The sequence below is a fragment of the Sycon ciliatum genome, chromosome 1 (genome assembly GCF_964019385.1).
Source record: "Sycon ciliatum chromosome 1, ocSycCili1.1, whole genome shotgun sequence".
Classification (NCBI taxonomy): domain Eukaryota; kingdom Metazoa; phylum Porifera; class Calcarea; order Leucosolenida; family Sycettidae; genus Sycon; species Sycon ciliatum.
In genome coordinates, this window is record NC_088643.1 from 27,859,311 (window position 1) to 27,874,013 (window position 14,703).

The window sequence follows — 14,703 nt, forward strand, 5'->3', positions numbered from 1 at the left end:
TTAAGTTTGGGTAAGAAGTATCATTTAGTTCCGTTGAAAGACTACCCTCGAAAAGTAATCTAATACTGGTGGTAGAAGCAGCAGCAGCAGCAACAACAAAGCATTGTGTCTCGGCATCTCACCAAATAGCTGAACTTGAACTGAAGAGTCTTCAGTTCAAGTTCAGCTATTTGGCATCAATTTGCTTGTGAAAAGTTTCAAGCAGACAATTTACTTACATGTATCGGTATAATGTGTCCAGTGTGCTGATACATGCATTCATAGCTGATGGTTACTTGTACTACTGGCGGGCAAAAACTCGCTTCTCCATTGCAAGCTGGCCCGCAATGGAGGCAGCAACCTGTCCACGGCATACACCGTTTCTTGGGTTTGCTTGGTTGGTGATGATACTGCAGGTTCTGCGTTGAAGTCCAAATCTTGCTGTGCGTCCAGTAATGGGGGTTTAATCCACTCCAAAGTAGTGAACTTGTCCTCTTCTTCCTCCTCCTCCTCTTCTTCTTGTTCTTCTTTGTCGCCATCATCATCGTCATCATCATCATCATCTTCTGCTATAGATACATCACTCATGTCTTCATTCCATAGCCCACTGCAGCTGCATTGTGACAGTTCACACAACAAGCAACATCAAGCAACATCAAGAGCATGTGTGTGTGTGTGTGGGGGGGGGGGGGGGGTAAACTCAATTTCTGCCATAATCCCACGTACACAAGGGAACAAGGAACAGGTAGGTAGTAGGAAGACATTTATTGTGGCAGACGATAGACGAAACGAAAGACTAAATTGTGACGACGAGGGAGAGGGAGAGAGTGAGTGAGAAAGAGTGCAAGATATAGGGTCTACCGTCTGGGTAGCTATGGCAATTATGGGCACGCAAGTAGCTATCCAGGCCAACGGAACACATCTGAGGTGAGTACTTGAGGGTAAGTACGGGGTGCATACAGACCAACAGGAAAGGTTGTAGAAGGAGGCAATGCACAGGAGAAGGTACCTAACATACCTCCCCTGCGTGAAAAAAAGATCCGGGGCTTCATGGAAAATAACAAGATGATGAGAAGATAAAGAAAAATGACTGAGGAAGAAGAAAAACACACACACACACAACACACCGAACTCACCAAAGTGTAGACGTAGTGTAGCTTTTCAAACTGAAAAGCTGCCGGTTCATGGCCGGAAAAAAGCATTATAATTATCAAATCATTAAATGGAAAACCTTACACACACACACACACACCATCTTCAATCCAAGTGGTCTCTTGGCTGCAAAAATAATTCTCAATCAAATTTTCGGCCAGGAGCCATCATCAGGATTGAGGAGAAAAACAAGTGAGGTGGACCTATAACAGGCAACAAAAAGTGGAACGAAACTACACCATACGTGATAAAATTGCACCATCCTTTCGGCACAGGCACACACACACACACACACATACCCATGCACATGCCAAAACACTGAGACACACACTCGCACCAACACTCACACTCAGACAAGCTCACACTCCAAGTCACACCCAAACCCACACACGTGTAACTAAAGACACACAAAAAAATACCAATGTGCCTGAAAACAAGGTGTGATTAGTGGTGGGACTATGACAAGAAAAAAAAGGAGAGATTAGATTCCGTCGCCAAGCTGCACTTACGCTATAACATTGTGCTGAACTATAATTATAACAATGGCGTGAACAAGCACACATGACAACAGGACAGGACAGTGGCAACAGTAACAATGATCATCATCCAAAAAAAGTCCCACATTGTCAATTGTCCAGCAACACCCAACCACGATCATGGTTCACCTTAGGATGGCGTCTGGAGATGTGGATTGCCTCCCTTATCTGGCGGTTCACGTATGACATTTCCGTTGCGAGTATGGATGGTGATGTGAAGGGAATGAGTGGTGCTGTGGATGGATGTTGTAGTGGTTGGTGCAATGCGTAGTGCTCTCCCGAGGGCTTTTGCGGTACACAGACTCTTGCTTCTCGGTAATGTTCCTGGACTCGCTCACTTGGATTGAAGATGGTGTGTGTAAGGTTTTCCATTTAATGAAGTGGCTGCAGTGGAGCTTGCGCACAATAAGAAATATTTTAATATTTCTTTTAATATAGGTATGAATAGGATGAAGGCCGCAGACATCACGCAACTACGTTACTTGTTTGACATGTATTACTGTGTATTTTATAACAAAAATATTATTGAAAACCCAGAATCGATTTTCTTGTTCCTATCATCAGTGGGAAAAAACGGAACTAAGGATACAACCAAAGAAACTGAAGTTAAGTACTGTAAATAGAAAGGTGTTAGAAATAACATCAAGATACAAGTGCAATAAAACCACTAGAGGAAACGCAAAAAAGGTAACAAGATTACATAACCAAAGGCGAGAAGGCACTGAACGAAGTGTCAACCTACGAATACAACTTCAGTGCAACAACGTGCTCTTTCTGCTTACACAAAACAGGCTTATGAATACGTATACAAACTGCCTCAAGGACTTTCAACTGTTGGACATAACGCGCACGACACAGTACAGAAAATTGAGAGTCATCATACACACCAAGACAGTCAGGACGAGATAACAAGTGTAGATACACAGCTGACTTCTTACGATCAACACATTCATCCGCCTCATCTCGCTCCTTCCCACCCGACTCCTCCTCGTCCATCTCATCATCCTCTTCCTCGTTCCGCTCGTCATCCTCACGATCATCATCACCACCATCATCTGCCTCGTCCTCTGTCTCCTCACCAACCGTTTCGTCATCCAATTCCTCTTCCATCCTCTGATCATTCGTCTCATCTTCCGTTTCAGTACAGACCACTTGTCTCCCATTTGCTAGCTGCTCGTCCCGTGAGCGGAGTTGTTCCTCCAGATCCGCTTCACTCACTGACTCATGATACTGCTCGACCCTCCTCCTGTTGGTACTGTCCACAACGCGCGGTCCTTGGCCGTTTCTGGCATAGATCTCTGTGGAGTAGTTTGCTGTTGCCCTCCGAGGTCTCTGGATTAACGTGGGCGGCGTGGCAATTCGTGTGAGAGTTGGTGATGCCAGCGCGAGTGTAGGTGGGTCCACCCCAGCCCCCGCCACAAGAAGAGCCGGTGGCAGTTCTGGTGGTGGCAAGGGCGACGGTGGTGCTGCTGGAGTTGGCAACTTGGGCAGCCTAGCTCTCCCACACGGCACTGCATTCTGTGTTGGCTCAGTCTGTACCACTGGCACAGGGGGTGGGTTCTTTCCCACTGATGATAGGAACAAGAAAATCGATTCTGGGTTTTCAATAATATTTTTATTATAAAATACACAGTAATACATGTCAAACAAGTAACGTAGTTGCGTGATGTCTGCGGCCTTCATCCTATTCATAGCTATATTAAAATTATTATCTCCACGTAGGTTATTTGTATATTTCTTTTAATGTGCGAAAAATCATTATAATTATAAAGTCCATGTGCTCAATGCTGCACGTCATACATGCGCTGCAGATCATAAGGTAACTAAGCCTGTTGCATGTGAGTATGTCTAATGTTCACTCCAAACCTCCCCCCGACTCCCGCAGTTAGATATGCAATGTCAATGTAATCCATTGTTTCTCTATCCATCTCCTTCATTGTCTCCTTCACTAGTAAGGTCTTCCCTTTTCCTGAGTGCGAGTGCCGGGAGTAATGTGGAGTTTTAGAAACTCGACAAGTATGCATCAGCATTCAGGATAAGCCAAAGAGGCCGAGGGCTGTGGAAGAGCTACTGCGCAGCACAGTGCACTTGTAATGCCACCAAGTGGCTATGCATACCTACCTACCTTGCTTTAGACTCTGGTCTCTGGAGCTGCAGTCCGAAGTGTAATCGATCATCGTCACCAAAGCTCTCTCCCAAGTCCTTGCCAACAGCAAAATCCAATGTGTACTCCTGTATAAGCATAATGATTCAATATGTTTATTTGAACTTGGATGGTGAGATAATTGTTATTACTAACTATTACTAACAGTTGTATTCATGTATATTGAGGAAGAACAGAATGTTGGGAGTTGATACCAACAGTCCACGAATGTAACAAGATACTGTCAGTTTCCCTCGTTGGACCTTTCTGTACCTGAGCCTTACAAGTTGCAAGGTTGTTGGCTTGCACTTCATATATGTTTGGAGCTAGGTGCCAGGTCTTTGAATGTCTCAGTACCCTGTCCATTTTACGTCTTGTCGCACTATCTGACTGCATATTCAGTTCTTGTTACATTCATGATTGCACCGTGTAGTCAGAACACACAATATAATCAGCTGTGCAGCACTGTGCAGCGCCTACAACAACGATCGGTGATGGTGTTGTTTTTTTACAATACTGTGAAATACTGTGGGTTTCGGATACAACTATGTGCGCAGTCTTACCATGCTACTGCCCATCGTCGAACGTAGAGATGGTAGATCCTGCGATGAAGCCCTGGAGTAATCGGGCATGTCTTGATTCACAGCATGAATGATCACACTGTCATTCGCATTACTGGGTGTTGCAGCTGGCATTTGATTGAAGCTCTCCAGGTCAGCTTCCGAAAGCGGCTGTCCATCCATACCTGACTTGCTTGCTGCCATCCAAGACATACTCTACATGAGGTTGCATGAGACACCATTCACAGAGTATTAAAACCCGTATCATGCCATTAGAGATCTGATGTACTATCATATCATTATAGTTATCATACTGAAAAGCAATGCTACTACAGCTAGTACCAAGAGTAAATGAGCTCCCAAGAGTGTGGAACTCTGCATATAGGGTCTCCGACGTCGAAAACTCACATCACGTGTACAAAGTACAATTTGTACTATGTACAACGCAGGTTGGCGTGCGCACAATCCGAATATCTGCCATGATCATACTGATGACTCACACAAGCTGAGTGGGTTTCTGTCATGAAGTGCTACTTTTCAACTCCATTGGTCGCTAAAACGGGCTGGGAACGTACAACGGGAATACTACATTACGAGATGCGAGTTTTCACCGGCGGCGGATCCCATAGAAAGGGTATCCGGAGTTACACACTCAGCAGGGAGCCTGTGTACTCTTACTAGTGCCTGTATCCAACATTCAATACAAACAACATTCCAGTGTTTTCCAGTGTTTTCCTGCCATATATTCTGTGCACTAATGATCCCTGGACGCAAGTTTGGGGCATATGGGCCACCCATGCTCCATTGGGGACTGACCCTTCTCAGGATAAACTATGAATGGAAGCAAGTCAGGAACTGCCTGGAAAACACCGTCATTCGATGCAAAATTTTCAACATGTCAACATAGTGCACAGACAAGCAAATTGCTGGCCAGCGAAATCTGACCACTTCCTTTATAACAGTGCCACGAATTGCATGGTGGATGCATGCCCTGAGCTAGGTGAATTAGACGAAAGATGTGGTGCACGAGGAAGGGTGGCTAGAATCCATGGTGCAAAACAATGTATCTGTGAGCGGAATGAATTCCGGTGTGTGTGTGTGTGTGTGTGTGTGTGTGTGTGTGTGTGTGTGTGTGTGTGTGTGCATGTGTGTGTGTGTGTGTGTGTGTGTGTGTGTGTGTGTGTGTGTGTGTGTGTGTGTGTGTGTGTGTGTGTGTGTGTGTGTGTGTGTGTGTGTGTGTGCATGTGTAATCTAGAACTGGTTTCACAAACCGGAATGTCTACCCCACAAATGGCATGACCTGTTGCTGACTTGCTTTGCTATCCACAATCCACGAGTGGAGAGCATCAGAGGAAGAGTTGCATTGGCAGAAGAGATACTTACACTGAGGCTGCTTCTGTCTGATATACTACTGTCCAGTCTGTTCTGGCAACGACTAAATGATGGCAGAATATATCCACCATCCAGTCCGATGAGCCCACCATGATTGTGCATGTGTAGAGCATTGTCATCAGAGCTGGAAAGAGGTATACCGGTAGCAACAGCAGCACTGTGAATATCTGTATCACGACTCCTGTTGCTGCTTCCTTCCTCTTCTGCATATTCAGAATGTGTGTCATGTTGGGCGCCGATAGGTAGCACGTCGGTGGGCGAGGCTCCATGCATAAATGCCATGTTTGCGTAATCCTTCATGCGTTCTGATGCATCCATTGTACGGATTACATGTTTGCCAAGTTCATCAGTGCCCTTGTCCATGTCTAATGAAACACCACTGCCAGTGACGACACCAACAAGCTCAATATCACTACTGTCATCCATGTACAGTTGGTTGATCTGGGCATTCATTCTCGGGTTTGATGATGGTTTGACATTGGTTCTCCCAGATGTTATTGAAGGCAGTTGCTGGGATAGCTGTTGTGACTTGCTGTTCAGTACCGACGGTCCACCATGGAACTGAAAAGCGAATTTCTTGAGGCTTGAGTTATTTTGCGGCGATGAGGTGGATGTGGTACTGTCTTCATCGGATTGCTGCTCCCCTGTTGGCATGGGAAGTCGTCCCCCTGAAGTGCATGGAGCTGCTGCTGCTGCTGCTTCTACTGGAATCACTCCAGGCCCACTAAAATCAACACGTCGCCCTTCAACAGCAGGTAGCCTGGATGCAGATGAGCCCTGGCTTTGTGGTTCTGGTAAATCTCTATTAGCACTCTTGATAAGCCGACCATGCCGTTTGTTACTGCAAACACATTATACAACAAGAACAGAAACAACAAAAAGACTTCAGGGAATACTCGTATACTGCACAAGCAAGTCCTGGAGATTATAAATGTATAGCCATTGGGTAAATGTATAGGTATTTTTACTCCAGTTATGTTCCAGCTTCTTAGCTTACTTAATAGCTGTACTGATGAGGCCTTTATGGCCGAAACAGCTTGCTGTCTACAGCATTGGGTATTACGCTCCTCGGCTTTCGTCTTGTTGAGCACTCTCAATAGGCTGCTCTAGTGCTGCTGCATCACGCAATGCCCGCTACTTTTTGTAGTTTGAGCACTCTGGCGCTAGAGCGACGAGCTATCTTAATGTCTGTGGTGCCTCCTTTGCACTATGGCTGGTAGCTCGGCCTATTTAGGTCGTAGCTGTACTGATGAGGCCTTTATGGCCGAAAAAGCTTGCTGTCTACAGCATTGGGTAGATAGATAGATAGATGGATAGATATATTGCCTGATGATCGTAGTAATACGTGAAACTCAGAGTTGTGACAAAGCTTCCAATCTCTCTTGTGTAGATAGATAGATAGATAGATAGATAGATAGATAGGCTGCCTGTTTTGGAGCCATCAGTTGCCTGATGATCGAAGTAATACGTGAAACTCAGAGTTGCAACACAGCTTCCAATCTCTCTTGTGTGTGTGTGTGTGTGTGTGTGTGTGTGTGTGTGTGTGTGTGTGTGTGTGTGTATGTGTGTGTGTGTATGTGTGTGTGTGTGTGTGTGTGTGTGCCTGTGTGAGTCTGTGTGTGTGCACGCGAGACCTGCTGAATGATGTAATCCCCGCCCACGTTGCTATGTTTAACATAGCTTGTTTGCTATCATCGCTTCAGCACTGGGCAGGAGTATGAGTAGGAGTGTGCATGAGTCTTTAGATGTAGATGCCCGTATCATAATATGCATTGCAGATTTCTATTTTTGGCAATCGACATCATTCTGGATCCACAGAAAAAAGATGTCTGTGCAATGCTTGTGTGTTGTATCTATTGCTTTTCTGCTCCGACGTTCGGAACCTCTCCAGCATGACCTATTTTCCGGAGTATAAGCCGCACTGAAGTAAAAGCCGCAGTGGAGTAGAAGCCGCACCCCCTATTTTTTTGCCACGAAATACGGAATCAATCCCATTTATCACCGTTAATTAGATCATCGGAGTAGAAGCCGTACCCTCCTTTTTTGGGGTGAATTTTGAGTGTTCAATGGGTGGCTTTTGCTCCGGAGAATGCGGTACATCGTCTGTACAAATCCCTCATAAGATGTGTGCACTCAATCCTGGGCATTTTATTTGCAAAGTGCTGGAAGGACCAGATTTTGAACGCCCGCCGTGAGATCTATGGGGACGTCTGGAGCCTATCATGTCACCGTGCATCGCAGCTGAAAGCCTGAAATGTCTTAGTCACACCGTCCTCACGGATGGCAACAGAATGCCACGGCATGATTTTTGGGACAACGGCTGCTCATTGTCATGCCCCTGAACCTCGCCGTTGCTGGAAGTACCTCAGCGACCACAGTATCTACGGCACGTGGTATGCGACTTTCGTGAACCTCCCGCTAGACAGAGATCAGTTTATTCCCCATCTGTCGGTGAGTAATCATATGCACCATCAATACGATTCGAAATACTGCTGATGCTGTCAACTGCCAGGGTGCAATGGGACCTGTTCACAGCCTCATAACTCTGCCCAGCACAGGTGCACTACAGAACGTGCTGTGCTAGTGGAGCTCAAGTTCCACTCTGCATAATAATCTCTCTAGCGATTGCCAGTTACCTGGATGGCTTTGTAAATTGCTTTCCACGGGACTTGACTTTCTCTGGTTGTGAGAGGGAAATTCCAGAGATGAACAATGGGTCGTCTTCATCACTTTCCTCCGATGGTATTGGAACATCGCGCTCAATCCAGCCCAGAGGTTGGAGTACACGCTGAGAGCGCTTGTTTCCATGACGGCTCCGACTAGCACTACTGCTACTACCTGTGGCATTTGGTGGTTGTGAAGCCCAGATTTCTCCATCACTCTTCAGCACGGCTGGTGGACTTGGCTGCATTCCGTTGAGTAGTACAACATCGGAAGCCTTGTGCGGGACTCCTTGCTTGTTTAGCACGGAATTTTCAGCTGAGCATCCAGCTCCAAAGCATCCAGCTGGTGTATCTGTGACAGCAATTAGAAAATGAATTCCGGCATCAATCCGCTCAATAAGAACCAATCAAAATGACGAAATGTTCCACTGTGAAATTAGGCATGCAGGTCCCGTGGAATTTTCTTTCTTCCCTCTTCAAGCTGCATTGTAGTTCCTTCCATATGCATTCATTTCATTGCAAATCCTTCGGTTATCGAGTATTAGGTGACGCTATGGGCATACATTTGAAATTCCCTGACTTTTGCCTTGATATACACCAGGATTCACCATGGTAGAGGGCAACACGTTTTTACCAGCCAACAATTCTCCTGCATACGATAAAGTACTGTTGCCGAAAAGCAATAAAAATGGTACCTGGGCTACACCAACCAATTAACAATAAAGTAGTGATGCAAGGAATATTCGAGTTCTTCAAATGTTCTAGAATACTGACACTAGAAAGAATATTCGGATGTGAGCAGTAACATTCGAATATCCAATAGATAGAAAATTCGAACAGTACGGTTGTATTATCCAGCTACGACCTTGATATACTGAGCAATGTTGAGGACGACAGTGCAGAAATTATGTTTTCAGAGCCGTGAGTGTGAAGCTTGGTTTTCGGCCAATTCTGCTCTTTTGCCAAAGGCCATTGATTATACACGTGATCCGTATGCAACATGAATGTTGGGTATGATTGAGTGAAGTGAACGAGCCACATCAGAAGAATGTAGAATATTTCTTTGTTCAGCAAAGCTATATTCGAGAGATTATTTGTTCGAAGAAAACGCCATTCACTCAACACATTGCATCACTACTGAATTTCACTAGACACTAGAGTGCGGACTTCATTCATGCCTTGCCTGAAAATTCGGATGACGTTTTAAAGTTTTTAATTGATTGATGTACTTTTCTAATTGTCCGTTAACTCCAACGCAGCCATTTACACATTCAGGAAACTTCACTTCTCACTGGCCCAAACTCCAAAAAAAGGTCTATTCACTGAGATTCAAATTCAAATCTACATTACAGCAAATTTTCGGGCCTGTCCCCATCATCAGGGTAATCAGTCTATTTGATTGATGCAGCCCAGAGACCCAGAGACCCAGAGACCCAGAGACCCAGAGACCGTTCTAAACATGCCGCTCAGGATTCAACTTGAGTACACATGTACTCTCCCAGTAAGTTCTGTGGCTATCGTTGTGTATACTGTAAAACAGCTAATTTTAGCGCCGGTGGAATTTTAGCGAGTTTATCGAAAGGAGTGTTTTCGCTAAAGTTTCGCCACGCCAATCGAAATGTTGCATGTACAGCACTAGTCATCTTTTTTTTAAGCTCTGAAACTCGGATCGCGAATTGGTCCACGTTCTGAAAATGCCAAAAAATGTAGAGGGGACGGTTCGATACCGGAACGGCTTGACAGCCAAATTTGTATAGACCCAAACCGATCATCAGCGTGGATTGTTCACTCGAAATATGTTTGTAGAAGGAAACTGGCATGTTGAAGTTTGCCCTGAGGCCAGAGTTAATCGAACTGAGCCACTCCTTTGTGTTGGCCCATTGCCTCCAAGTTGCCCAGTTTTTCGCTTCAAATCAGAGGTGGCTCCAAACCGGAAATGTTTTATAGTGCATGTCAAATTCACTCTGAGTTCTGAAATTAGGTAATTGCTATCGCTCCACGACGACCAGTACAGAATAAGAATAAGCCTTGTGTGTGCTTCCATTAGTTTTCATTGGTATAAGCAAGAGTACATGAAAACCAGAGCGTACAGCTTGGGGCCTTTTCTGCTATGGGTGTCTGTTACGGCGGAATTCCGTGATTACATCATATTTGGCGCAGATCTGAGGCGGGAAATGGCGTAGTGCGTACAACTGAGCTGCAGTTGTTCAGAAAGAGACCTGCTTGAATCCTGTTTGTACGCACTACATCACTAAAGTGATGTAATCCCGGAATTCCGCCGTGACAGCAACCCATCCGAGCTGCACACTCTGGGTTTCATGTACTCTTGGCATAATGTGCTTTATTGGTGAGAGGCGACCCGCTGTTTACCTGCGACAAGAAGTTGATAAAAAGAAGAAGTAAAACTCAAGTCGCAGTGCGAAGTAACACGTCAAAAACTCACCTGCTTGGTATGGCGCTTCTGGTCATCACAGAGCCATGAAATTTTGGCTCGGAGTATAACACATCGTAGTCTCACTGTGACATATGTTTTCTAATCAAAATACCAAGAGAGAAAGTGAATATTGAGTCCGTTCCGGTTTGCAACCTATATCTTATTTGAAACTGTCGCCTCTACCCGCTAAAATTAGCCGTTCTACAGTAGATGTGTGATTTCACGTGACGTGTGTGTGTGTGGAGGGGGGGGGGGGGATGGGAGAGACTCAGAGAGCCTATATTTTGGGGTCAGTAATGGAAACAGCTCGAAACAGGGGCTTCACCGGCATTCCTAATAGAAGATGTGGCAAATGGTTCTCCTACTCACCTGTGACTTCCCCAACAAGTTGATCATTGATTCCACTCAGTGTTGAAATGGTGTCTATTTCACTCACCTGCATTATAGTCATTGGCAGAGGTCAAATATGCACATTACTGAAGATATCGAGTGATTTACTGCCTTTTAAAGTCATATAATACAATCAGACTACTTATAATTGTACACTTTTCTTTTCAAAATAGTGGTAGTGACCTCGGTGATAATTTTATAAGGAGTTTGGTTGCTCCCACACTGGAGCTTGAGCTTTTCCCCCCTTGTGTGCTCTGGATGGCAGCCGTGAGTCAGTCAAGTGTCAAGTTGGGTCAGTGGGAAAAGTGATGGGTGAATTCCCCCAAACACTGTGTATTGAGCAGGGAGTGGTGCATTCTTGCAGGTTTGCCGAGAGGAAGGTAGATGGATGTCTCGTGTGCTCTGGATGGCAGCCGTGAGTCAGTGAAGTGTCAAGTCAGGTCGACGGGAAAAGCGTGAGCTCTAATGTCAGAGCAACCAACTTCCTTATGCTTTTAAATCTGTCGCATTGTGCTCAATATAGTGTACTACTAGGCATCGTGCAGCAAGCTTCAACTAGCTCAGGGTTCTAGCCAAAGGGAGTAGGGGGGGGGGGGGGGGGGGGCAGCGCCCCTACTCGCAGCGCCCCTACTCTGTTTGAGCCCCCCCCCCCCCTGTGAAAAAGTGCCCCCCCCCTACTCGTTTTCCGATTTTCGTGTTTTTCATGCAATTCAACGAAAAATGCAGCCGAAAGTCACTATTAGATGGTTCATAAAGGCACACTTGTCTGGGGCAAAGTCGGGGATTCGCCACATACGTTGCATTTAGCATGGCAAGACAATATTGGAAAGTGGAAAAATGGGATACCGGGTAACTGTTTCCTATGCCCCCCCCCCCCCCCCCTACTATATTCACCTGGGTAGAACCCTGTGGCTCTACATGATTTACCGCCAGTTGGTCAGGTAGAGGTATAGATAGTCCGTAGTCAAATCTGACCATAGGTGCAAGAGGTGTTAGAGACCTCCTGTTTCAATGAGCTCGACATACTAAGTGTGGGCAGTGCTCATTGTTGCATCATAATTGTACCCGAAATATCAAGTCGTGGACAAAATTTGTGCTTTAAGTATTTCGCTCTTTTAAATAGGTCGGGAGAACTGAGACTGATAGAAGTAAACCATTTGTTTTAAAATTCGTATTTATGGCTAGAGGAAAATGCTATTCACTCGAAGCTTTGACTGAAGGAATGATTCCTAGATACGCTATAGACTTATGATTGAGATAGAAAGAGAAAACGAATCTCTGATCGAAGGGAAGCAAAACTGTCCTGGGAAAAGAATCATGCATGCCTTTGGTCTTGACACGCAAGCGCTGGCAGGGCACAAGAGATAATCATACACAACTCCCTCAACTACTGAAGTAGTGAATATCAAATAAATATGAGCCGCAATCAGCGAAAACGACCCTTAGAGATTTCGTAATTTTTTCGAGAAAAAGGTCGTTTTGTGACGTTCAACGATTGTTTTGATCGCGCTGCGAACAGCGCGACGACTTCTTGAACTCCTTGCTTGAAGTAGTTTATTTTGAAGTTAGTTGAAGTGGTGTCGAGTGGCGACTCCAGTGTTCCTTGATCTTGCTGCGATGGATGCGGACGCCAGAGCTGTTCGCAGCGCACACACGGCAGTGATTGTCTACAGCTAGCTCGAGCCTGGTGGGGATCCGGGAGTGGATGCTGAAGTAGCCGCTGAAGTTCAGAATAAGGATGAGACGTTCTTTGGTTCCGACATCCGCATGTCGACAGCGAGGCGGAATCGCAGCCGTCATCTCCTGCTGCGATGCGGCTCAAGGTGGCCGATGACTCGTCAGAGTCGGAAGATGAGGAGTCGTCACCTGAGATAAATTCTGAGTCTGGGGCTAGTGACGGCAGCAACGTCGTGTCTTCAGCTGCGGAGGAAGAAATGGAAGACGAGATTGCGAAACGACTCCACGCAGGATGCAGCTGCGAATATGTCGATCATTTCTCCGCACTCATCAGCTATTCTTTGTCATTATAGCTGCTTACTGCACTATTTCAAAAGTATTCAAGCTGCCCACTCACCTTCGAATGCTGAATATTCATTGTACACATACATCGTATACATACATTGCACCAATTTGGGGTACACCTTGTATATTGGTGTATACACCCGTTTAGAATCGGAATATTGAACCTTTTCTTGGCTGAGGTCCTTCAGTAGATATGGTTCAACAAATTTCTAACCAAAAAGGAATTTTGAAAATGTTGACCCTAAGGGCTGTTTTCGCTGGTTGAGGCCCATATACCGTAATCTCTCGCATATAAAACCATGTCTTATAATCAAAAAGTCGCTGTTTTCGGTCCTTTCACAAGTGCATTTTCTTTCGATTATAAGACCATGGTCTTATATGCGAGAGACAAACTTCGCATGGACATGTACATGTGCAAGTACCGTAATCTCGCGCATATAAGACCATGGTCTTATAAAGTCGCTGTTTTCGGTCCTTTCACAAGTGCATTTTCGTTCGATTATAAGACCATGGTCTTATATGCGAGAGACAAGCATCGCATCGACATGTACATGTGCAAGTATGCATATTATTGGTTAATGCCAGTGCAATGGAACCATGATGAACCTCGTGTGGTTTTGTGATTTTCATTCACTTATAAGTGCATGCTACTGCCTTGGCAGGCTAATAAAAATATTAGGTCCTCACCACGATTGATGTGCCATGGTCAAAATTCACTTTGGACAGAGTTGCTAAGCATTGCATAATTATGTGCAATTTTATCAAATGTCAAAATGGCTTGCAGATGCTCCTGTCGGAGCGCTAGCAACTCTGTCCAAAGTAAATTTTGACCGTGGCACATCAATCGTGGTGAAGACCTAATGTTTTTATTAGCCTGCCAAGGCAGTAGAATGCAAAATTCCATAGTATGTTTCCATGGTTACCATGGGCTGTTGCCATGGAATTTCATAGTATGCCTTGTGCAATCACGTCTAAATTTGTGGACTCCTTCATTAGCCCCATAGCAACAGTTTAAGGTCAAGTTTTAGGTCAATATCAGAACAGAGGCTGTGCAGCATGTCTGTGTATGATGAGGTCTATGCAAGCTATCATCAAACATCAATTCATAATTGTGAGACAACCAAAACGCACAGTGCAGCCTCACAAAGGCAGGAACTTTGCCTCCGTGAAATTTCTATCAACTCACCATTCGGTGCAAGGGTTTAGTAGGAGGCGACTTCAATGGAGATTTGTTAACACGACTGCCAAATGCAATAACCGGCTTGCCAGCTTCCTTGCCTGTCATCTGGGCACCTACAGAAACAATGAATAGGAAAGAAATGTTTATTTCTCGTTCGCAGTGAAATAAACGAGAAATTGTGTTCTTTGTAGATTTTTTGGCACGTGGTGAAGGATGGGTGTGAGGGCACAGTTTTTGCTGGAAACTGGTGCT

At 45.2% G+C, this 14,703-nt stretch overlaps 1 protein-coding gene across 2 annotated transcripts in view; it reads right to left on the reverse strand.

The window, feature by feature from the left end:
• The window catches only part of LOC135821432 (uncharacterized), a gene marked incomplete at its 5' end in the record, with an annotated part of 66,049 nt that continues 51,346 nt past the window's right edge, over positions 1-14,703 (reverse strand). For both annotated transcript variants that reach the window (XM_065334495.1, XM_065334494.1), the window contains 7 exon segments: positions 1-592; positions 3,793-3,899; positions 4,374-4,586; positions 5,754-6,603; positions 8,399-8,777; positions 11,229-11,295; positions 14,458-14,564. In XM_065334495.1, the coding sequence (XP_065190567.1) occupies positions 259-592; positions 3,793-3,899; positions 4,374-4,586; positions 5,754-6,603; positions 8,399-8,777; positions 11,229-11,295; positions 14,458-14,564 (2,057 nt within the window).